Source organism: Anolis carolinensis, chromosome 6, assembly GCF_035594765.1.
Source record: "Anolis carolinensis isolate JA03-04 chromosome 6, rAnoCar3.1.pri, whole genome shotgun sequence".
Taxonomy (NCBI): domain Eukaryota; kingdom Metazoa; phylum Chordata; class Lepidosauria; order Squamata; family Dactyloidae; genus Anolis; species Anolis carolinensis.
In genome coordinates this window covers 42,716,900-42,743,372 of record NC_085846.1, presented here as the reverse complement: position 1 = coordinate 42,743,372, position 26,473 = coordinate 42,716,900, and the positions used below count along the sequence as shown (strand labels likewise).

General features: G+C 36.6%; 1 protein-coding gene across 1 annotated transcript in view; it reads left to right on the top strand.

The window, feature by feature from the left end:
* Positions 1-22,046, top strand: part of ascc2 (activating signal cointegrator 1 complex subunit 2) — a 41,050-nt gene extending 19,004 nt beyond the window's left edge. Inside the window, exons 2-19 of the mRNA XM_062984052.1 lie at positions 1,039-1,298; positions 1,747-1,825; positions 3,154-3,321; positions 6,780-6,965; positions 7,057-7,186; positions 7,381-7,448; positions 7,531-7,641; positions 8,977-9,089; positions 9,597-9,671; positions 9,811-9,918; positions 12,694-12,762; positions 12,852-12,926; positions 13,750-14,067; positions 17,375-17,494; positions 18,418-18,627; positions 18,735-18,837; positions 21,428-21,504; positions 21,852-22,046. Coding sequence (XP_062840122.1) covers positions 1,039-1,298; positions 1,747-1,825; positions 3,154-3,321; positions 6,780-6,965; positions 7,057-7,186; positions 7,381-7,448; positions 7,531-7,641; positions 8,977-9,089; positions 9,597-9,671; positions 9,811-9,918; positions 12,694-12,762; positions 12,852-12,926; positions 13,750-14,067; positions 17,375-17,494; positions 18,418-18,627; positions 18,735-18,837; positions 21,428-21,504; positions 21,852-22,017 — 2,436 coding nt within the window. The 3' untranslated portion in view covers positions 22,018-22,046. The remainder of the gene's footprint in view (positions 1-1,038; positions 1,299-1,746; positions 1,826-3,153; positions 3,322-6,779; positions 6,966-7,056; positions 7,187-7,380; positions 7,449-7,530; positions 7,642-8,976; positions 9,090-9,596; positions 9,672-9,810; positions 9,919-12,693; positions 12,763-12,851; positions 12,927-13,749; positions 14,068-17,374; positions 17,495-18,417; positions 18,628-18,734; positions 18,838-21,427; positions 21,505-21,851) is intronic.
* Positions 22,047-26,473: the final 4,427 nt, after the last annotated feature.

Genomic DNA, 26,473 nt, shown 5'->3' with positions numbered 1-26,473 from the left:
TGATTTTACAAATTAAGCACCAAAACATCATGTTTTACAACAAATGGACAGAAAAAGCAGTTCAATACACAATAACGTTATGTAATAACTACTGTATTTACGAATTTAGCACCAAAACTTCGCAATGAATTGAAAAATTGACTACAAAAACATTGACTACTAAAAGGCAAACTGTGTTGGATAATACAGAACATTGGATAAGCGAAGGTTGGATAAGCGAGACTCTACTGTGTTATTAATATTGTTTTGCTGTGAACCATGAAAATGAACACAATCTGGCTTTCAGTATTTTAAAAAAAACTCTAAAATCAGAACACTAGATATAGAACAATATAATATCTAAAATCAGAACACTAGATATAGAACAACACTCTGAAAACACGGAATTTCCAGACAGGAACCAATCAGGGCCAGCTAACATCTCCCAACAAAGGATTCCCCCAGGGAGGAAACCGCCAGGCTTTGAAGCTGAAAGGCCATTAAATGCTAATCGTTCTGACTAATGCAGCATTCATACTTGTCTCCAACAGACAAAAAAGGAACAATCAGAAATATTGTATATTCACAAGCTTAAGGAAATAACATATACAGTAGAGTCTCACTTATCCAACGTTCTGGATTATCCAACGCATTTTTGTAGTCAATGTTTTCAGTACATCGTGATATTTTGGGGTGCTAAATTTGTAAATACAGTAATTACTACATAGCATTACTGCGTATTGAACTACTTTTTCTGTCAAATTTGTTGTCTAACATGATGTTTTGGTGCTTAATTTGTAAAATCATAACCTAATTTGATGTTTAATAGGCTTTTCCTTAATTCCTCCTTATTATTCAACATATTCGCTTATCCAACATTCTGCCGGCCCGTTTATGTTGGATAAGTGAGACTCTACTGTACTAACTACCACCAATTTCTCAATACTTTTTTTCCCATACCACCACACTTTGCCACAGCAAAGCGTGGCTGGGCACAGCTAGTACATGCATGAAATTACACATACAGTGAAGAAATCATCAAAAATTTCTCTCTCATAGGTTGAGCATCTCTTATCCAAAATTCCAAGACCTTCCCACCGTCCCGCGGCGGCTCCTGTCCCTTTAAATCGCCCTAGCGGCGCCCCGCTGCATGCTGGGCCTCGTAGTCCAGCAACGCCCTCTAGTGATATTCCCGCGATCCCCGGCCCCGGACTACGACTCCCAGGGTGCCTTTGGTCGTCCTGGAAACAGAGCCTCAAAGCGGAAGCCCCGCCCTTCGAGTCCGCTGGAAGGAGGAAGGCGCGGAGCTCGGAGTTGAGGTGAGAGAGAGAGAGCTCGGGGTCTGAATAGCCTTGCAGCTTCATAGCCTGGCTGCTTCCTGCCTGGGGCGGGGGGAGGAATGAATCCTGGGATTGGGAGGTGTTAGCTGACCCTGATCGTTTCCTGTCTTAGATGGAAACGTTGAAGCACTCTCTCCTGATGTTTCGCCTGAACCTTATGGCCAATGGGCATGAGTAATTAAATACATAAATGAATCCATCGATAAATAATATAATAATATTTATAGTTATAATAATAATAATAATAACAAATTAACCCCCCAGCAGCACTCTCTGCTGATGTTTCGCCTGAACCTATGGTTGATGGCTATGAGCAATTAAATAGGCCTGGAAAAAATATTGATTCCTGCCAATCAGGGGACTCTTCAGGGAAGCAGCCAGGCTTTGGAGCTGCGAGGCCATTCAATCTATGATCTTGTGTCCATAGAAAGATGCCAGCGCTGGACGAACTCTACCTGACGGAGAAGGATGCCGCGACCGGGACCATGAAGACCCTGCCCGCCTTGGTTGGTGGTATTATTCATTATTATTATTATTATTATTAAATTTAATATATTTATTATTACATGACATTTAGTATATTATGTCATGTAATATGGACTATAGAATAGAAACAAAACATTAACATAAATATTGAATATCAGCATATTATATTGTTATTGTTTATTATAGTTACTATTATATTTAGTATAGTTGCTAAATATTAATATAATAATAATAATAATAATAATAATAATAATAATAATAAAAAACTTTATTTATACCCCGCCACCATCTCCCCAATGGGGACTCGGGGCGGCTTATTTATATTGCATTTATTATATTTATGTAATAAATACATTTTATATAATAAATACATTTTATATATTTTATTTCATATGATAAAATTTATATAATTATTAGTATATTTATATTGCATTTATATCGAATTTAATATTATATTATTGGTAACGTATTTATTATTATATTTAGTATATTTGTTGTCGAAGGCTTTCATGGCCAGGATCACAGGGTTGTTGTATGTTTTCCGGGCAGTATGGCCATGTTCTAGAAGTATTCTCTCCTGACGTTTCGCCCACATCGATGGCAGGCATCCTCAGAGGTTGTGAGGTATATGAGGAGTCATCTGAGGATGCCTGCCACAGATGTGGGCGAAACGTCAGGAGAGAATACTTCTAGAATATGGCCATACAGCCCGGAAAACATACAACAACCCTTAGTATATTTACTAAATATTCATATATTTATATTATGTTTATTATATATTATATTATTATTAACATATTATTATACTGTTATTGTTCATTATATTTATTGTTATGTTATTATATATTTAGTATATTTACTAAATACAGTAGAGTCTCACTTATCCAAGCTAAACGGTCAGGCAGGAGTTTGGATAAGTGAATATCTTGGATAATAAGGAGAGATTAAGGAAAAGCCTATTAAACATCAAATTAGGTTATGATTTTACAAATTAAGCACCAAAACATCATGTTATACAACAAATTTGACAGAAAAGTAGTTCAATACGCAGTAATGTTATATTGTAATTACTGTTTTTACGAATTTAGCACCAAAATATCACGATATATTGAAAATGTTGACTACAAAAATGCATTGGATAATCCAGAACCTTGAAGAAGCGATTCTTGGAGTGAGACTCTACTGTATTAGTATATTTATATCGTATTTATAATTATATTATATTATTACCAACACCTTTATTATTATTATAGTATATTTAGTATAGTTGTTATGATATATGATAATATATCTATTATTATATTATATTGTTACTGTTTATTATTGTGTTGTGATGATTGACTGACAGCACCCGTCCCAGATGAGCAAGGAGCGGGCCTTCCCACAGTACCGCCCTCCTCCGCCCAAGGGGGCGTGGCCCAGCGCAGAGTGGGAGGAGTTCCTGGCAAGGACCGCCTCTCTGGCCGACGCCCTCGATTGGCTCCTCGCCCTGCCACACCACCGATTCTGGTCCCAGGTAATCTCCTATATAATATAATAATATAATGTAATAAAAATGATATAATAATTTATAACAATTCATGATAATATAATGGAATAGAATAATTAATCAGAAATAATAATTAAATAATATATTAATATAATAATGTATTAATTTATTATTATAAATAGGATAATATAATAAACTATCATAAATAATAATTACATATTAAATTATATTTAATATTATAATATACTAATATAATTTAATAATATATATATAATATAATATCATTATATGATTAATAATATATAATAGTGTAATAATAATATAATATAACAATATAGTATAATAATAATATAAAAGATTAATATAATAAAATAGAATAATAGAATATAATAAAATACAATGTAATAACAGAATAATAATAATAATAATAATAATAATAATAATAATAATAATAATAATTTTATTTTTGTACCCCGCCACCATCTCCCCAGAGGGACTCGGGGCGGCTTACAGATATAAAACCAACATACAATAATATCAAATACAAAAACACACAAATAAATTTAAAAGGCATTAAAATCACAATCATTATAAAACACTTGAGAAACACAGCAATAAAAACATAAAATGAGCTGGGCAAAGTGCACTGAGTGGAACTTGTAAACAAGAAGGAAGTTAAGGTGCTACAAGGTCATGGGAAGAGCCTTGGACTGGGGTGAACACTGAGGCTATGTCAAGGAGTTAACCAAGAGGTACAACAGGTCAGAAGGACCCGCTAGTACCAGGGTTTAGTATACTTCTTCAAAGGCCTGTTTGAAGAGCCAGGTTTTCAGGCTCTTCCTGAACACTTCCAAGGTGGCAGCTTGCCTAATTTCCCTGGGGAGCGCGTTCCAGAGTCGGGGGGCCGCCACGGAGAAGGCCCTCTCCCTCGTCCCCACCAACCGCGCTTGTGACGGAGGCAGAAGCGAGAGGAGGGCCTCCCCCGATGAACGAAGAGATCGTGCAGGATCGTAGGGGGAGATGCGGTCAGAAAGGTAAGTGGGTCCCAAACCATTCAGGGCTTTGTAGGTCAGCACCTGCACCTTGAATTGGGTCCGGAAGGTGAACGGCAGCCAGTGGAGCTCCTTGAACAGGGGCGTAGACCGCTCCCTGTAATTCGCTCCTGTTAGGAACCTGGCTGCCGCCTGCTGAACTAGTTGGAGTTTCCGGGCCGTCTTCAAAGGCAGCCCCACGTAGAGTGCGTTGCAATAATCCAATCTAGAGGTAACTAAGGCATGGACCACCGTAGCCAGATCAGACTTCACGAGGTATGGTCGCAGCTGGCGCACAAGTTTTAGTTGTGCAAAGGCCCTCCCGGCCACCGCCGACACCTGAGTCTCAAGTGTCAGAGATGAGTCCAGGAGGACCCCCAAGCTGCGGACCTGCGCCTTCAGGGGGAATGCGACCCCGTCAAGCACAGGTGGCCACCCTATGCCCCGATCAGACATGCGACTGACCTGGAGGACCTCTGTCTTGTCAGGATTAAGCTTCAGCTTGTTCGCCCTCATCCAGCCCATCACAGCCACCAAGCACTGGTCCAGTATCCAAAGGGCTTCCTTGGAGTTTGGTGGGAAAGAGTAGTAGAGTTGGGTTTCATCCGCGTAGAGATGGCACCGTACTCCAAAACTCCGGATGACCTCTCCCAACGGTTTCATGTAGGTGTTAAAAATAATAATAGAACATAATAATAAAATAATATAGGTTTAATGACAACTCAATAGCAATAAATAGTAATAATATAATACTATAATGATATAATAAAATAATATAAATATATAATAATAATGAGTAATAATATAATATTATAGAATACTATAATAATGTAATAGTAAGGTAATATAATAACACAATGAAATAATATAATGAGAACACCTATATGAGAACATCTATATGACATGGTCTGGACTAAGATTTACATGTGAGGACTTTAGATGAATGGATTTTAACTTGGATATGTTTTTAATTTTTGTATTACTATGTTATGTTATTTATTTATCTGAACTGTTGGTGAATGTATTGTGTCAGGCATTGAATTTTTGCCTATTATTGTAAGCCGCCTTGAGTCCCCTCGGGTGAGAAAGACGGGGTAGAAATGATGTAAATAAATACAGTAGAGTCTCACTTATCCAACATAAACGGACCGGCAGAACATTGGATAAGCGAATATGTTGGATAATGAGAGATTAAAGAGAAGCCTATTAAACATTAAATTAGGTTATGATTTTACAAATTAAGCACCAAAACATCAAGTTATACAACAAATTTGACAGAAAAAGTACCGTATTTTTCACTTTATAAGACGCACCAGATGATAAGACGCACCTAGTTTTCAGAGGAGGAAAATGGGGAAAAATAATTTGAACTAAAAGATGACCTAGAACATTTTAATAAAATAACATGTAATATGTAGACATTACCAGTCAACAGCAGCATTAGGATTGCCCCTATACTGTGCCTTACCCTTCTCCCCCCCCCCCTAGTTTCACAACGGCTCTCTCTCCTCATTGGCTCGCCTCAGAGCACGCGAACTTCAACTCCCAGAAGCCTCGGCTGCGCTCTGCAATGATGAGGGCTTCTGGGAAATGAAGTCTCGCAGCCGGCAAGGCGGAAGAGAAGCCAGGCCAAGGAAGATGGCGGCGCCCTTGGCGGAGGAGCTGGAGCGGCTCCTGAACCCGCTTCCCGGCGCCTCGCAGGACCCCGAAGACGACCCTCAGGATGGTGAGGACCCGGGGGAGAACGGGACAGCCCTCGAAAGAACACCTTTCGGGCATTTATTCAGACATTCACGTGCAAATATGTCTCCATGAGGGGGTATGAAGAGCGCCGGCTGCGTGGAAGTGGGCTTTTCGAGGCTTCCCCTCACATTTCCGGAGGGAAAATGTAATGGGAGGCAGGCCTTAAAGCCGGCTTGAGCGCAGGGCTCGTGGGAACGCCTGGAGGCGTGACCGCGTCGACACGTGTCTGCCTGGGCGACTGCATGACGTCATCGTGAGGTCATATTGCGTTTATAAGACGCACTGACTTTTCCCCTCTATTTTGGGGGGGGGGGGGGAAGTGCGTTTTATAAAGCGAAAAATACGGTAGTTCAATACACAGTAATGTTACGTAGTAATTACTGTATTTACAAATTTAGCACCAAAATATCACGATGTATTGAAAACATTGACTACAAAAATGCGTTGGATAATCCAGAACCTTGAAGAAGCGATTCTTGGAGTGAGACTCTACTGTAAATAATAACAAATAGTAATATATTGGAATACTATTATAATAATAAAATATTATATATATAGTAATAATAAATTATAATACATTATAGAATAGTATAATAATACAACATTATTTTATTATTTTTATTAGATTATTATATTACATTATATTATTTATAATAAAATAAAATATAATAATAATAATATAATGAATATTGGAATGTCTCTGGGATGGAGGTGGTCTTTGACGAGCGCCTGCAGAAGACCCTGGACGCCTTCCTGAGCTCGGCCCCACGCAAGTTCGACGCCACGGCCACGCATGACGACGAACACGTGTCCCCGGAAGTGGAGGCGGTCCAGAGGCGGCTCCACCGCGGCGTCTTCATGACCTTCCTCCGAATGTCCACTCACAAGGAGTCCCCGGTCAGAGCAAACATCCCTCTCATAGATACATATTTATGTGTGTCTACTGAAGGTCTGTCTCCAATCTCCGCCTTCCTTTCTCTGTCCTCAGGAGCACTTCCTTTCTCCGCCGGCCTTCGGGGAGATTGTCTACAACCACTTCCTGTTCGACATCCCCAAAATCATGGACCTCTGCGTCCTCTTCGGGAAGGGCAACGGGCCCCTCCTCCACAAGATGATACGTACGTCCACATTGTTGTTGTAGTATAAAAAAAAATTATAATAATATAATAATGTTAGGAAACCTAACATAATGTGACTGTCTCCTTATGGGCATAACGTCCAGAGTTTTATTAGTAATAATAAATGATAATAATAATTGTGTATAATAATATTTAATATATAATAATAATAATACTATCATCCTGTCCTTCAGAGAACGTGTTTGCGCAGCAGCCGAGCTACTTTGCCGACTTGGACGAGTCCCTTCCCACCGTCCTCCAGGTCTGTGTCTCGGTCTCGTGACTCTGCCTTCGCCTTCCTTGACTTACCAGCATTGTGACTGTGGTGGTGATTCTTGACGTAGGTCTTTGGGAGCGTCCTGGAGCGGTGCGGCTTAGCGTCGGCGTCGGGCGAAGGGACGCCCCAGAAGCTGGGAGAGCGGCCGCGGCCCACCCCGCACGACATGCCCCTCCAGGTAGGCAGGAAGACACCCATATTACTGTTTTTTATTTATATTTCTTTTATTACAGTAGAGTCTCACTTATCCAATGTAAACGGGCCAGCAGATAATGTTGGATAAGCAAATATGTTGGATAATAAGGAGAGATTAAGGAAAAGTTTGAAAGAGGGAGAAATAAAAGAGGCGGGAAAGGGGAGGAGAAAAGAGGCCAAAGTTGTTTTTAGGAGGGCTTTGCTTGCATTTCTTCCTTGGGCAAATGCATGCCCCAAAGCTTGTAAATAATATATAGATTTCCCCCTACAAATACATTAATTTATTATATGAATTTTCCCCTCATATGTTTGCAGGTCTTTGCAAATCCTATATACATATAGATATCTAGAGATTTCCATGTACCTGTATATCTGTACCTATATGTATACATTAATTTTATATATGAATTTCCCTTCACATGTTTGCAAGTCTCTGCAAGTCCTATAAAGATATAATTCTCTATATATAGATAGATAGATATTAATATAGATATAGGCCTTTAAAATATGCACACACCCACACACAGAGATGTCTAGATAGATGTAAACATAGATAAATGGGACTTGCAAATATTGCAGGAGGGAAATGCACAAAGGATTTGCAAACTTTTCAGGGGGGAAATGCAAATTTGAAAATAGTATATATAATTATAGAGCTATATCTAGCCCTGCATTGTTTATATAGGCATTGAACGTTTGCCTGTTACTATGTTCGAAGCCGGCCTGAGTCCCCATGGGGAGATAGATAGAACAGGATACAAAGGGAGTTGTTGTTATTGTTGTTGATGATGATAATGATGATGATTATTATTATAAAGTTATTGTTGATACCATATTGTTTTTGTTGACCCTACTTATGCACTTACAGAGTTAGCTTACTGTTTTTCTTCGAAATACGGTAAATATTCAAAAAACATTTACCCCACTTATGCCTCAGTTAATGTAATTTTATTGGTATCTATTTTTATTTTGAAATTTACCAGTAGCTGCTGTATTTCCTACCCTCGGCTTATACCCGAGTCAATAAGTTTTCCCGGTTTTTGTGGTAAAATTAGGTGCCTCGGCTTATACTCGAGTATGTATGGTAGGTTATGATTTTACAAATTAAGCACCAAAACATGTTATACAACAAATTTGACAGAAAAAGTAGTTCAATACGCAGTAATGCTATGTAGTAATTACTGTATTTACGAATTTAGCACCAAAATATCAGGATGTATTGAAAACATCGACTACAAAAATGCGTTGGATAATCCAGAACGTTGGATAAGTGAGACTCTACTGTATGTATAATTACATATAATTCTCCTGACGCTAGGACCTGGCGGATATCGTGCGGTACGTGTGCGACTCGTGCGTGACGCTCTGGGCTTTCCTGGAGGTTTTCCCACTGGCCGCAAACACCTTCCACAAGCACGACTTCTGCGCCAGGTATAGAATAATAATAATAATAATAATAATAATAATAATAATAATAATAATAATAAATGAAATATAAAATATAATAAGAAAAATATATGAAAAATATAATATGAAACATTCATACTTAATATGAAAAAATATATTGAATAATGTATAATATGAAACATAATAACATTTATTATCATATTTAATAAAATATTCATTTATTTAATTTATTCATTTAGCATTATTGTCATATTATATTCGTGTATTATTATATTTAATATTACATTTAATATTATTATATCCATTTATTATTATAGGGCATATCCATTTAAAATTATTATAATATTTATTATTATTTGTCATACTATTATATTATATTATTATTTAGATTTTTAATATACAAATTAATGAAACAGTAATGTTATAGTAACATAAAATATAATAATAATAGGTGAAATAATAATAATAATACGATCTATAATATGAACTATAATAATATGTCATATTATGTGATGTGATGATGCCTTATAGGTTGGCGTCCTTTTACGAGCTGCTGGTCCCGGAGCTGGAGTCCGCCATCAAGAGGAGGCGCCACCAAGATCCCAGGTCAGAACCACAATATCATAATAATATAATTAATAATATATACACTTAATGGTATTAATTCCTAATTGTATCTTGTAATCTATTGCTTTAACCTGACAACGTATTATATATATATAAAATTATGTTATTATTTTTGCAGGCTGCTGTCGGACTTGTGGCGGAGGCTGTCTCATTCGAAGCGGAAGATAGCCGAGCTCTTCCACCTCCTGGTGCAGCACCTCTGCCTACAGCCCATCCTCGAGAACAGGTACACAATAATAGTAATAATAATAATAATCATCATCATCATCATATAAAAATATATGTACAATTATATTATATTTTAAAATATTTATTATTTTATTAATGTTATAATATAAAGTGAAATAAACAATAATATAATAATATAATAAATTATATTTATTAATATATTTATTATTTTAATATTAATATATTAAAAATCATATATTAATACAGTAAAGTCTCGCTTATCCAACGTAAACAGGCCGGCAGAACGTTCGATAAGCGAATATGTTGGATAATAAGGAGAGATTAAGGAAAAGCCTATTAAACATCAAATTAGGTTATGATTTTACAAATTAAACACCAAAACATCTATATATATAAAAGAGTGATGGAATCGCGGCACCGAGCAAAGCAACTAAACTACGGGCCCCCCAACCTCGACATTGGACAACACAACCCATCATCCACGCCTTAAGGTTGAAACAACACAAAATCACTTCACGCACCTCCACATGGAGAGAACCCACAACGCCCCATTGGGAGCCATGCCAGGGAGGGAAAAGAGAAGCCCTCATGGCCGCCGGCAACAGGGAAGGCAGGCAATGGGAAAAAGCTGTCCCCTGGGTCCTAGCGCCCGCCCATCATCCAAACCATTTATCTCCACTCCAACCTTCTACAATATCCAACCCATTTTAATACTCTATATTTTAAATATATGCTATGAACCATGACAATCAACACAATCTCTCTCCTAATATTTTAACAAGCTTAAAATCACAACACCAAATAAAAAACAACACTCTTAAAACACGGGAATGCCAGACACTAAACAATCAGGGCCAGCGAACACCTCCCACGATCTGCCATGCAGGACACAATCCAAGCACTCCCAACAGATGGCCACCCAGCCTCTCAATAATAATAATAACAACAACATCATACAATCCTAATGTTTGCAGAGGCTGACTATTTCTGTGGCCCTTACATGTCACATCTCTTTTTATGTTTGGAACCTTTAGAGTGTTTCCTTATCTTTTTCACATAGAAAGAAGATAGCTCTATACTCAGAGAGGCCTGACTATTTCTGTGGCCCTGACATGTCACATCTCTTTTTATGTTTGGAACCTTTAGAGTGTTTCCTTATCTTTTTCACATAGAAAGAAGATAGCTCTATACTCAGAGAGGCCTGACTATTTCTGTGGCCCTGACATGTCACATCTCTTTTTATGTTTGGAACCTTTAGAGCAGGGGTCCTCAAACTTTTAAAGCAGAGGGCCGATCCACAATCCTTCAGACTGTGGAGGGGCCGAATTATCATTTGGAAAAAAAACCGAACAAATTCCTATGCACACTGCACATGTCTTATTTGTAGTGCAAAACAACAACAACAACAACAATGAAAGAACAATACAATATTTTAAAATGAAAACAATTGTAACCAGCATAAACCTATCAGGATTTCAATGGGAAGTGTGGGCCTGCTTCTGGCCAATGAGATAGTCAAGTTAATTAGGATTGTTGTTGTTGTGTGCCTTCAAGTTATTTCAGACTTTGGGCGAGCCTAAGTCTAATTATTTATTTTTTCATTTACTACATTTATTTATTACATTTATATCCCGCTCTTCTCACCCTGAAGGATAGTCAAGTTAATTAGGATTGTTGTTGTTGTGTGCCTTCAAGTCATTTCAGACTTTGGGCGAGCCTAAGTCTAATTATTTATTTTTTCATTTACTACATTTATTTATTACATTTATATCCCGCCCTTCTCACCCTGAAGGGGACTCAGAGCAGTTGTATGTACATACAATATATTATATTATTAGCATAGCACAATATTAGCATTATATATTACTATATTGAACTATACCACTATACTGTAATATTATATGTAATATATAACATATAATTAATATAATTATATGGTATTATTATCAATATTATATGTATACACAATATATTATATTATTAAAATTATATAAAACATTATATTATAAACCTGAGGGTGGGGGCCAGGTAAATGACCTTGGAGGGCCGCACCCGGCCCCCGGGCCTTAGTTTGGGGACCCCTGCTTTAGAGTGTTTGCTTATCTTTTTCACATAGAAAGAAGATGGCTGTATACTAAGAGAGGCCTGACTATTTCTGTGGCCCTTACATGCCACATCTCTTTTTATGTTTGGAACCTTTAGAGTGTTTGCTTATCTTTTTCACATAGAAAAAGTATAGCTGTATACTCAGAGAGGCCTGACTCTACTGTACATACTAAACATAAAGACAACCATACAACAGACATTCAATACCACCACTAACTCAAATTTCTCACCAACACCACCAGACAACGCCACAGCAACGCGTGGCCGGGCACAGCTAGTCATGTTATACAACAAATGTGACAGAAAAAGTAGTTCAATACGCAATAATGCTATGTAGTAATTACTGTATTTACGAATTTAGCACCAAAATATCACAATATATTGAAAACGTTGACTACAAAAATGCGTTGGATAATCAAGCACGTTGGATAAGCGAGTGTTGGATAAGTGAGACTCTACTGTATTTATATACCATAATAATATACTAGTAATTTATATTATAATGTAACAGTATAAAGTAATATAATATAAAAATAATTTTATATAATAGCAATACATGTATAATTATATTATAGTAATATGTTTACTATATAATGATAACATTAAAATAATATATTAATATTAATATACTAATATAAAATTATTATTAATAATAACATTATAATATTAAGTAATATAGTAATTATTATTATTTTTCTGACTCCAGTGCTGAGAGCATCCATCCCTTTGTGGAAGAGTTTCTCCAGATCTTTGCCTCCGTCCTTCAGGAAAGAAGGTCAGCAGACCCTATCCTATTCATTAGTATTATTATTATTTAATGGTATATATATATATATATATATTTATATATTCATTTTCCACCAGATTCCTCTGCGAATACGACTCGCTTTTCCCGGTGGCCGACGACGTGAGCCTCCTCCAACAGGCTTCACCCCAGTTGTATCCTTATAATAGTATCTTACTATTATTATTATGGGTATATTATTATATTAGTAGCAGTATTATATTATTTTATTATATTAGTATATTATTATTACAAATTGTATCATTGTATTTTATTATATTAATATTATATTAGCAGTATTATATTGTTATATTAATATTAATATTACATGAGTTGCAGTATATTATATTAATATTATTATTTTATTAAATTCATAGAAGTATATGATTAATATATAGTATAATATTATTGGTATTTTATTAACATTATATTAGTAGTGGTATTATATTCTTACTATATTAGTAGTATTATTTTATTATATAATATTAGTATGTTATATATTATTCTTATGTTAGTAGTGGTATTATTTTATTATATTATATTAGGATATTATTATATTAGTAGCAGTACTATATTAGTTTATTACTATATTATTTTATTTTACTAGTAGTATGTTATACAATATATATATATATAAAGTAATAAAATAATATTGACATAAATATAGCACCACTACTAGTATAATAATAATAATAATATATAATAATAATCATGTACTGCTACTAATATAATAATATTAATATAAAAAGTAAAATAATATATTTATATAATATATGATATAATTACAGTGTAGTATATAATTACATATTATATAATAATATTATATTTATGTTATATAATATAATCACTACTAATATAATAATACAGTAATAATATTAGTAGTATATTATTATATATTATTATTATATAATATGATAAATAATATGAATATTATTAGGAATGATGGCGACAATAACAACCCTGAACGTTTGATGTCAGGGATGAGACACGCACCTCATACCTGCTGCAGGCAGTCAAAGGCGCCCGCAAGGAGGAGAAGGAGGAGGAAGGAGGAAGCCACGCGGGGAGGGGGGGACCTCGGAAAACTCCCGCGGGGGGCGGCCTCGAAACTGCCATCCCGGAAACGGCCGTGGAGGTCCCGCGGGAAGAGGAAGAGTCGGACCTCACTGGGCTGGTGTGTCAGGTGAAGGAGGTGTTCCCGGACCTGCCGGAGGGGTTCGTGGAGTGCTGCTTGCGGGAACACGGCCGCGACGTGGAGAGGGTCATCCACCTCCTCCTGGAAGGGAAGATCCCCCGGTGAGAGCCATCACTGCCCTCGTCCTCATCACAATAATAATAATAATAATAATAATAATAATAATAATAATATGGTAGATATAAAATATATATATAACTAGCTGTGCCCGGCCACGCGTTGCTGTGGCGAAGTCTGGTGGTATGGGAAATAAAGTATTGGGGAATTGGTGGTAGTTAAGGTAAAGGGTAAACGTTTTCTCCTGATATTAAGTCCAGTCGTGTCTGACTCTGGGGGTTGGTGCTCATCTCCATTTCTAAGCCAAAGAGCCGGCGTTGTCCGTAGACTCCTCCAAGGTCATGTGGGATGACTGCATGGAGCGGCGTTACCTTCCTGCCGGAGCAGTACCTATTGATGCACTCACATTTGCATGTTTTTGAACTTCTGGGTTGGCAGAAGCTGGGGCTAACAGTGGGGGCTCTCTCCGCTCCCCCAATTCAAACCTGCGGCCTTTCGGTCCAGAAGTTCAGCAGCTCAGTACTTTAACACGCTGCGCCATCAGGGGATATTATTTCCTAAAGGTTGTGAATATACAATATTTCTGATAGGTTTTTTTTGGTCTGTTGGAGGCAATGATGAATGCTGCAATTAGGAAAAATGATTAGGATGTAATGGCCTTGCAGTTTTAAAGCCTGGCTGTTTCCTCCCTGAGTGAATTTTTTGTTGGGAGGTGTTAGCTGGCCCTGATTGTTTCCTGTCTGGAATTCCCTTGTTTTCAGAGTGGTGTTGTTTGCAATATTTTATGTGCTTCTACTGTCTGTGGCCCTGAGAAAACAGAGGATTTTCCAGACTTTGATGATGGGAATACTTTGTTGGGAGGTGTTAGCTGGCCCTGATTGTTTCCTGTGTGGAATTCCTGTTTATTTACTGTCCTGGTTTTAGAGATTATATTGTTCTGCATTATTCTATCCCAATAATTATTTCATATTAAAGTAGAATCTCACTTATCCAACATTCGCTTATACAATGTTCTGGGTTATCCAACGCAGTCTGCCTTTTCATAATCAATGTTTTTGTAGTCAGTGTTTTACATTCATTGTGATATTTTAGTGGTAAATTTGTAAATACAGTACAGTAGAGTCTCACTTATCCAACATAAACGGGCCGGCAGAACGTTGGATAAGCGAATATGTTGGATAATAAGGAGGGATTAAGGATAACCCTATTAAACATCAAATTGAGTTATGATTTTACAAATTAAGCACAAAACATCATGTTAGACAACAAATTTGGCAGAAAAAGTAGTTCAATACACAGTAATGCTATGTAGTAATTACTGTATTTATGAATTTAGCACCAAAATATCAATGAAAGCATTGACTACAAAAATGCATTGGAAAATCCAGAACGCTGGATAAGCGAGTGTTGGATAAGTGAGACTCTACTGTAATTACTACATAGCATTACTGCGCATGGAACTACTTTTTCTGTCAAATTTGTTGGATAATATGATGTTTTGGTGCTTAATTTGTATAACGATTACCTAATTTGATGTTTAATCGGCTTTTCCTGAATCCCTTCTCATTACCCAACATATTCACTTATCCTGCCGGCCTGTTTATGTTGGATAGGTGAGACTCTACTGTATATTGATAATCTTATATTATCTGCTTAGAACTGGATTATATGAGGCCCCTTCTTCACAGCTGTATAAAATGCACACTGAAGTGGATTATCTGGCAGTGTGGAGTCAAGATAATCCAGTGCAAAGCAGATAATATAAGATTATAAATGGGTTATATAGCTGTGTGGAAGGGCCTTGAGTCTACACTGCCATATAATCCAGTGCAAATTAGATAATCTGTGGAAGAAGCGTAAGTGAGACCTAAATCTGCCTGTCCCCTAACTGAACCCTGGTTGTCCTTTGGCTGAATTGGTTGCCAACTGGCAGCAATTGGATAAAAAAAATTATTGCTCTCCCTCTAATTAGGACTTTATTTTTCTTTTCTTTTTGTTGTATCAACCTTGAGGCGTGGATGATGGGTTGTGTTGTCAAATTTTGAGGTTGGGGGGCCTGTACTTTTGTTGTTTTGTGAGTCGCCGTGATGCCATCACTCTTTTATATATATAGATTATATATAATATATATATTATATATATAGTTCATAACAAATACAATATAATCATAATTTTCATAATATATTTATCATTATTATTAAATTATTCATTTATATACCGTTCTTCTCCCCTATTATATTATTATATTAATATTTTATTATTATATTATTTGAGATATTATAATATATATATAGTATTACATAATCCATAACAGCAATATATAATTATAATTTTCATAATATATTTATTAATAATAATTTTCGTAATTATTCTTATTATTATTCATTTATTCATTTAATTTATATACCACTCTTCTCCCCATTATATTATTAAATTATATTAATACATTATTATTGTTATTATTATTTGACATAATATTTTATATATACAGTAGAAACTCGCTTATCCAAGGTTCTGGATTATCCAAGGCATTTTTGTAGTCAATGTTTTCAATATATCATGATATTTTGGTGCTAAATTCGTAAATACGGTAATTACAACATAACATTACTGCGTCTTGAACTACTTTTTCTGTCAAATTTGTTGTATAACATGATGTTTTGGTGCTTAATTTGTAAAATCATAACCTAATTTGATGTTTAATAGGCTTCTCCTTAATCCCTCCTTATTATCCAAGATATTCGCTTATCCAAGGTTCTGCCGGCCTGTTTAGCTTGAATAAGTGAGACTCTACTGTATTATAATTTATATATATATTATAGTATTATGTAATCCATAACAGCAATGTATAATTATTATATTATTATAATAATTTTCATAATATATTTATTATTATTAATTTATTCATTTATTTATTCATTTAATTTATATATCACTGTTCTCCCCCATTATATTATTACATTGTGTTATATTATTATAATAATTATTCTTCCCATTATAATATTATTTTATTATATAAGAATAACAAGAACATAATAATATACTGGTATTATAGTTTATTAGCGTATTATTATATTCTTATATTACTGTATTTTAATTAAATATAACACTGTATACTGTATTGTACTATACAATAATATAACTATATTCTCTTATAATGAAACAAAATAATATAAAAATAATAATTATAATGGAATATAACAATATAATGCATTATTATTATTGAATATTTTTATACCATAATATAATTGTATTCTGTCATAACGTATTAATAATAATAATATAAAATAATTATTATGTTAAATAATAATACAATATAATAATAATAAACCATCCTGGTTTCCTTTCTAGGCCCGCAGACCCCGACCCAACCCCGCTGCTGAGGTCGCGGCACAACGTCTTCCAGGACGACGCCTTCGACGTCTTCTCCTCCGACCACGTCGACCTCTCCCGCGTCCAGAAGGGAAAGCGGTCAGGCAGCATTCCTATCCGATATTAACCTTAAGATACATCATTATTATGTATTACATATTATTATTATTATTATTATTATTATTATTATTATTATTATATTGCCGGGTGTTTGTTTTGAAGGCAAGGATAGGTACTTATTACATTATTATTATTATCATCGTATGACACAGCAAACAGAATAGATATGCTGGATTTGGATATGAATAGATATGTTTGTTTTGAAGGTCAGGTTAGGTACTTATTATTATTATTATTATTATTATTATTATTATTATTATTATATTGCCGGGTATTTGTTTTGAAGGTCAGGATAAGTACTTCTTCTTCTTCTTCTTCTTCTTCTTCTTATTATTATTATTATTGTATGACACAGCAAACAAGATAGATATGCTGGATTTCATTATTATATTATTATTATTATATTATTATTATATTAATATTATATTATTATTGTTGTTGTTATTATTATTATATTGCCAGGTGTTTGTTTTGAAGGCCAGGATAGGTACTTATTATATTATTATTATTATATTATTATTATGATATTGCCAGGTTTTTATTTGAAGTCCAGGATAGGTACTTATTATTATTATTATTATTATTATTATTATTATTATTATTATTATTATTATTATATTGCCGGGTGTTGGTTTTGAAGGCCAGGATAGGTACTTCTTCTTCTTCTTCTTCTTCTTCTTCTTCTTCTTCTTCATTATTATTATTATTATTATTATTATTATTATTATTATTATTATTATTATATTGCTAGGTGGGTTTTTTTTTCAGGTGAGGACAGGTACTTATTGTTTTGAAGGCCAGGATAGATACTTATTATTATTGTTTTGAAGACGAGGATAGGTACTTGATGGACAGTCTGCTGCTGGAGGTCGTTCCATGATTGACGGTTGTGTGTCTGTCAGGGCGGAGGGGCGGAGCACGCGGCTGCTGCTGGAGGACAAGCGCTTCCTGTCGGGTCAGCGGGGCCGCTACGAGCAGTACTCGCTGGTGGCGGAGGAGGAGGAGGAAATCCCGGCCAAGGCGTACGACGATGACGAGTACGACGACACCTACGATGGGAACCAGGTGGGCGCCAACGACGCCGACTCCCACGACGAGCTCCTCCTCCGCAGGTGAGGTTGTGAGGTCACCACCGCCAGGCCAGGCTGGGCAGGAAGTGAGGTCATGAAGTCACCACCACACAGGAAGTGAGGTCATATGTGTCATATCTGTCTCGCAGGCCGTTCACGGTCCCTCAGGTCCTGAGGTCGAGGCCGAACAAAGGGAAGGAAGAGGAAGAGGAAGACGAGGAGGAGGAAGAGGAAGAGCAGGAGGGGCCCAAGGTAAGCGTGGGAGCACATATAATATATTACGACATTTATATTATTTTATATTACTTCATTATTATTATTATTATTATTATTATATTTAAATATTTATATTATTGTATTATTATCCTATCTATATATATAAGAGGGTAATGAAATTTTGGCCTAGGACAAAACAACAAAACTACACATTCCAGAAACACTAAACTTGGCAGCACAACACCTCATCCATGCCTCTACGTTTATACAACAAATAGCTCCAGCTATTCCAGAAAACGGCCAGGCTTTGAGACTTCAAGGCTATTCACTGCTATTCCACCTGTCCAACAAAGGATTCCCATAAGCCACAGCGTGGCCGGGCAAAGCTAGTTATAATATATATTATTCTATTACGTTATTCTATTAAATTTATATTATATATTGTTATACTATTACAGTAGAGTCTCACTTATCCAACACTCGCTTATCCTACATTCTGGATTATCCAACACATTTTTGTAGTCAATGTTTTCAATACATCATGATATTTTGGTGCTAAATTCGTAAATACCGTATTTACTACATAGCATTACTACGTATTGAACTACTTTTTCTGTCAAATTTGTTGTATAACATGATGTTTTGGTGCTTAATTTGTAAAATCATAACCTAATTTGATGTTTAATAGGCTTTTCCTTAATCTCTCCTTATTATCCAACATATTCGCTTATCCAACGTTCTGCCAGCCTGTTTATGTTGGATAAGCGAGACTCTACTATACATATTTTTATATTTATATTATTATATTTATCTATATATATAAAAGAGTGATGGCATCAGGGCAGCGGACAAAACAACAAAACTACAGGCGCCCCAACCTCGAAAATTGACAACACAACCCATCATTCACGGCTCTAGGTTGATACAACAAAAAGAAAAGAAAAATAAAGTCCTAATTACAGGGAGAGGAATAATAGTTTTTATCCAATTGCTGCCACTTTGAAGGCTAAGCTCCACCCACTTGGTCTCCTAGCAACTCACTCAGCCCAGGGGACAGGCACAGTTAGGCCTCACTTAGGCCTCTTCCACAGATTATCAGATTTTAACTGGATTATATGGCAGTGTAGACTCAAGGCCCTTCCAAACAGCTATATAACCCATTTAGAATCTTATATTATCTGCTTTGAACTGGATTATCTTGACTCCACACTGCCATATAATCCACTTCAGTGTGCATACTAAACATAAAGACAACCATACAACAGACATTCAATACCACCACTACCTCAACAATTTCTCACCAACACCACCAGACAACGCCACAGCAACGCGTGGCCAGGCACAGCTAGTATTATATATTACTTTATTTTTAATATATTTAAATATTTATATATTATCCTATTATAATATACATTATTCTATTCTATTGTATTCTATTTATATTATTATATTTATATTATCATATATGTTATTTATTTCCAACATTTATATCCCGCCCTTTCTCACCCGCTATATTATTATAAATATTTCTATTATATCTTACTATAATATACATTATTCTATTATATTATTGTATTATATTTGTATTATTATATATTGTTATACTATTACCCATTTTCATATTTATATTATTGTATTATTATGAATTAATGGGAGTACATATACGTACTATATATTATTATATATGACTGTTATTATAGTTAAATATTTACATTATTATGTCAATCAATCAATCAATTTATTAATGCTCCGACCAATGGTCATATGCATTTACAGAAACAACATCAAACAAACGTCTGTACAAAACACTGTAAAATTCAACACTTAAAAGTAGGATGCAAGCAGGATAAAACAGAACATGCAAACTATACATTGTGTGGTACCATATTCTTACATGTACAGTAAGAGTCTCACTTATCCAAGCTAAACGGGCTGGCAGAAGCTTGGATAAGCGAATATCTTGGATAATAAGGAGGGATTAAGGAAAAGACTATTAAACATCAAATTAGGTTATGATTTTACGAATTAAGCACCAAAAAATCATGTTTTACAACAAATTTGACAGAAAAAGCAGTTCAATACGCAATAATGTTATGCTGCAATTACCGTATTTATGAATTTAGCACCAAAATATCATGATATATTGAAAACATTGACTACAAAAATGGCTTGGATAATCCAGAAGCTTGGATAAGCGAGGCTTGGATAAGTGAGACTCTACTGTATTTATATTTATATTATATTATGGTATTATATATCTTATATCATTATGGTATTATTATGTTTATGTTATTAAATATATTATATTACCATATTTATATTCATACTATATTATAATATATATTATATTATAGATTTGTATTATTTATACTATTATATATTGTTATGTATTTATATTTGTTATGATTTATTATTAGTATTATATATTATTATATTCTAGCATTATCTAGTACTATATTATTTTATATAGTTATGTTTATATTTTGTATTTATATATTTATATTATAGTATATATTATCAAAATATATTAATATATTATGTATCATATTATTATTTGTAATATAAATGTAAAAAAACATTAGAGTATATATATATAATATTGTATATTGTATGTTATATATTACAGGACCACTTTGTGCAGGATCCGGCCGTGTTACGGGAACGAGCCGAAGCCCGCCGCATGGCCTTCCTCGCCAGGAAAGGGTGAGTAGATAAATAGGTACTGCATTAATAATACTATATAAAAATAGTAAAATAATACAATAGGACCATTATTATTTTTAATATTATTATTATATCATTATATTATTTTAATAATATGGACATATATATAAAATATAAATAGTAAAATAATTGTTTTAATTGGTAAAATATAATAAGATATAATATTAAAATAATATTACAATAAGTAATAAATATTGCTATTGTATATTATGTATTTCTCTCTCCTGCCTTCCTTGCAGTTCGGAAATAAAACGCGAGTAGGTAAATAGGTTCTGCGTTAAAAATAATCATTTATATTTATATTTCTCTCTCTGTCTTTGCGACAGGCCTCGTGGGGACCCTTCCTCCTCCTCGTCCAATGGAAGAGGTCAGTCCAAGGCGGAGGCGGGGCCGGAGCGGCGGCGGAAGGAGGCGGCCAAGGCCAGCCGGGCCAATCACAGCCGGCGCCTGATGTCCGACCGCAAGCGCAGCAAGGGCATGGTCCCACAATAACCAATAAAGGAGCCGTGCGTTGTGCCGTGTCTGCGCGCCTTGTTATTGCCGGTTATGGCGAGTGCCACATCCCTTGGCATGGCATTTGCATAGCCCCGCCCACTGCCCTTCGTACACATTCCCATGACCACCGTGGCCCCCACGCATGACGGACTGGGACCAGACTTGGCACACGGAGCCCCCACGACCCACAATACGCCTTGGTGAAGTTTGGGGGAGAACGGGCCACGGATGATGGGATTTTCAGTGCAGACGGTCTCCTAAGACCATAGGTAAAGAAAGGGCCCCCCAAAGACCATCTAGATGGTCGCATAAGGCCGTAGCCTTTGGAGAATGACCACCTGGCGGCTATAATTTACAAACATGGGTAGATAAATAGGTACTGCGTTAACATTTTATAATAATAGTAAAATAATATAATAATATTAAAAATAATAATGGTCATATTGTATCATTACATTATTTTAATTATATATATATATATATATATATATATATATATATATAATTTAATGTAATACTATATATATAATATAAATAGTAAAGTATTTTATTGTACAATATTGTACTTAATATAATAATTGGTAAAATATAATAAAATTTATAATTTATAAATATATTAAAATAATATTACAACATATAATAAATACATTGGCCTGTGAGCTGCATGCCTGTTATGGGTTTGTATGTGGTCCTGATCCAAAAAGAATTCTAAAGCATTGCAGTATTTATTTAATTTATTTTATTTCGTGTCAAAAGCTGCAAAATATAGAAATAATATAATAGAGATGATCAACACCTTTAAGTAAAGGTAAAGGGTTTATTTGTTTCCAAACTGCAAAATACTGTGATAATATAATTGTCAGGACACAGACCCCTTTGAAATGGCCACACACAAGAAAGTAAGGTCAACAACGTTTATTAAACAATATTTTGAACCTAGGAATACTTAACTTCAGTGCTCCTGGTAAAGGTAAATGTCTTTAGCTTCCAAAAGGGCAAAAAATACGGGAACAGAAAATAATCCGGATTATCTTCCTTGATAATCCGCTTTAACTCCAGCCAAGAGTTCACTGGAGCTATGGTCATGCCCAACTACGGTTCGGTAAGCTGGAGCAAGCCAAATGCACACCCGAAAAGAGAGCTGGCGACACCGTTGTCCAGAAAGCCAAGCCGAATTCAGGAACCGAAGAGAAACCAACTGGGAGTAGCGATGCCATTGTCAAAAGCCAAGCCGAATTCAGGAACCGAAGAGAAACCAACTGGGAGAAGCGATACTGTCGTCAGAAGCCAAACCGAATTCAGGAACCAGAGAATCGCCAACCAGGAGTAGCGATGCTGTTGTCAGAAGCCAAACCGAATTCAGGAACCAGAGAATCGCCAACCAGGAGTAGCGATGCTGTTGTCAGGAGCCAAACCGAATATAGGAACCAGAGAAACGCCAACCAGGAGTAGCGATGCTGTTGTCAGGAGCCAAACCGAATTCAGGAACCAGAGAATCGCCAACCAGGAGTAGCGATGCTGTTGTCAGGAGCCAAACCAAATTCAGGAACCAGAGAAACGCCAACCAGGAGTAGCGATGCTGTTGTCAGGAGCCAAACCGATTTCAGGAACACGAAGCTGTACAGCCAGGACCCAAGCCCAGCAGAAGGACAGGCAGTGACAATCCAATGTTCAAAACGACACCTTGCCTTCTGCAAGGAGTCTTTACTTCCAAATCCACTTTTATCTTGCACATGATGAGACGGTGATGAGGCCTCCGCCTTGTCATCATTATCCACAGCTGATCTTGACCCCACACGTGAACCTCGCTCAACGTCCCTCCAGTCCCTCCATCTCCGTTCAAGACTTCGATCTCCCCATGTCCCTGGTGTATCCGTATTTGGCCATTCCCTTGATGCAACTTCAGAAGCTGGCTCTGCACTCACATTTACTTGAGTCCAATCTGCAGCACTTTCCATCTCACTCCCAGACCCATCATTCCCAGAAAAACCCTCAAATGTTTAATCTTCCTCTCTCTCCTAAACCTCTTTCCAAGGGCCCGTCCAGACAGAACCTTTATCCCAGGAGCTCCCGCAGAAAACAGGAGGGTGGCCAGACGCCGTTCCCTGTAAACACAGAAGCAATCGCTACAAAAGGCAAAAAACACGACATTTCCAGGTGCTGGAATATCATGGTTTTTAGCCGAATATCTTTGCACTTCTGTATGTTCTGCTATTGGAAATCACATAATATTTAATCTGGGTTTGTTCTCGGGTTTTAGATGTTTGTTCCTGATTAGTCGATTCCTAAAAAGAAGGTGACCTTTGTCTAGAAGGCAAAATCTTTGTCCTGGGAAGAGGAACTTTGTCCTTCACCTGTTTAATGAAGTTTGTGGCAGAAAATGAAGTTCCTGGGATGCAACAAGTACTTTCACATTAAGCAATACACAATGAAACAGGAACAGACACTTTCAAACCAGGAACAGAATGTCATCATTACTGCAATTAGTCAGACCTTGTTGTATGGCCATCTGTGCAGACAGGTTTCATGGTGTACTTGTGCTAGGGAACAACAGGATGGTGTTGCCGAGTTATACATCTTGGTTCCTCATTGGATGTATGCTGATAACATCCGTAAAAGGTAAAAGTTTTCCCCTGGGGTTTGGTGCTCATCTCCATTTCTAAGCCAAAGAGCCGGCGTTGTCTGTAGACACCTCCAAGGACATGTGGCTGGCATGACTGCATGGAGCGCCGTTACCTTCTCGCCGGAGCGGTAAATAATAATAATAATAATAATAATAATAATAATAATAATAATAATAATAATAAGTTTATTTATATCCCGCCTCCATCTCCCCCAAAGGGGACTCGGGACGGCTTACAGCACAATCTGATACAAAACAATACAAAATAAAATATGAAACATCAGAAAACAAAACCAATAATAATATATACACAGCAACCGGAAAAATAAAAAAAAACACAACACGGTATTAAAACATCGAATTAAAAACAATGAGGTTGCAATAGTACCTATTCATCTACTCACATTGGCATGTTTTCGAACTGCTAGGTTGGCAGAAGCTGGAGCTAACAGCTGGCGCTCACTCCGTTCCCGGGATTTGAACCTGGGATCTTTCGGTCTGCAAGTTCAACAGCTCAGTGCTTTAACACACTTCACCACCGGGGCTCCGACATGGGTACAGTTTAGTAAATAGCAAAAACGTACCACTGGCTGTTGGGACATGGATGTGCTGGAGAGGAATGTAAATACTAAGAGCCAAGGTCATGCAGGTGGCTAATAGAAACAGCCATGTATAATCCAGACACAGCACCCTACCGTCCCATTTATTTTTATTTTATTTACAGTATTTATATTCCGCCCTTCTCACCCCGAAGGGGACTCAGGGCGGATTACAATGAACACATATATGGCAAACATTCAATGCCAACAGACAAACAACATACAGTATAGACAGACACAGAAGCATTTAACATTTTTTTTCCAGCTTCACGATTCCGGCCATGGGGAGCTGTTGCTTCACCGTCCACTAGTGGCTGTACGTCCCATGCCACAAGTACGCAACCAAATCTGTCTGGACAGATTGCCAGGCTCTAAAAAGTGTCAATAATGACACACCTCTATTCCTGGCTTGAAAGTGTGTGTTCCTGTTTCATTGTGCAGTGCTGACTTGGGCAGAAGTGGTCCTACCCCGTGAGGTTTGTTTGTGTGGCAGAAACTTCATGAAACGCCTGGAGGGAACTGTTTTTCTGACCAGGACCAAGAACGAAACTTTTGCAGAAATCCACATGTCCGTATCGCTGCATCCTGGGGCTTTTAAAAAAGAACTGCCGAGGTTTCCTGTGGAGCCTCTAAATCTTGGAACAAAGCAGCAAATGTGTCAATCGGTCCTGTAGAATGTATGCCAAAACAGCCGTCAGAGCAGGCATCAAGCCTGGCTCCGGAGGGTGGGTCTTTGAAACGTATTTTGGAAGGTGTTCTTTTTGTTTAAAATTAGGCTGCCAGCGCAAAGGAGGAGGAAGGTGAGGAGGAGGCTTCAAAACCACCTGCTTGATGGACACTCCTTGCTGTTGCCACTCGCTGCTTGTCGGCACAGAAGGAGTGCGTCCTGCTGCCCCACCCCTGCCCCTGCTGCTCACACCGGGAGGGGCTGAGTTTCTGCGATTGCTGCTGCCTCGCCGATCCGGGGGGCTTTCGAGACCATCGACCATGGTATCCTTCTGGGGCCGAGTTCGGGAATGGGACTTGGGGGCATTGCTTTGCAGTGGCTCCGCTCCTTCCTGGAGGATCACAGCCAGTTGGGGAATCTGGGGGATGCCTGCTCGAACTCCTGGCCACTGACCTGTGGGGTCCCCCATGCTATTTAACAAGTTGTATTATTATTATTATTATTATTATTATTATTATTATTATTATTATTATTATTATTATGTATGACACAGCAAACAAGGTA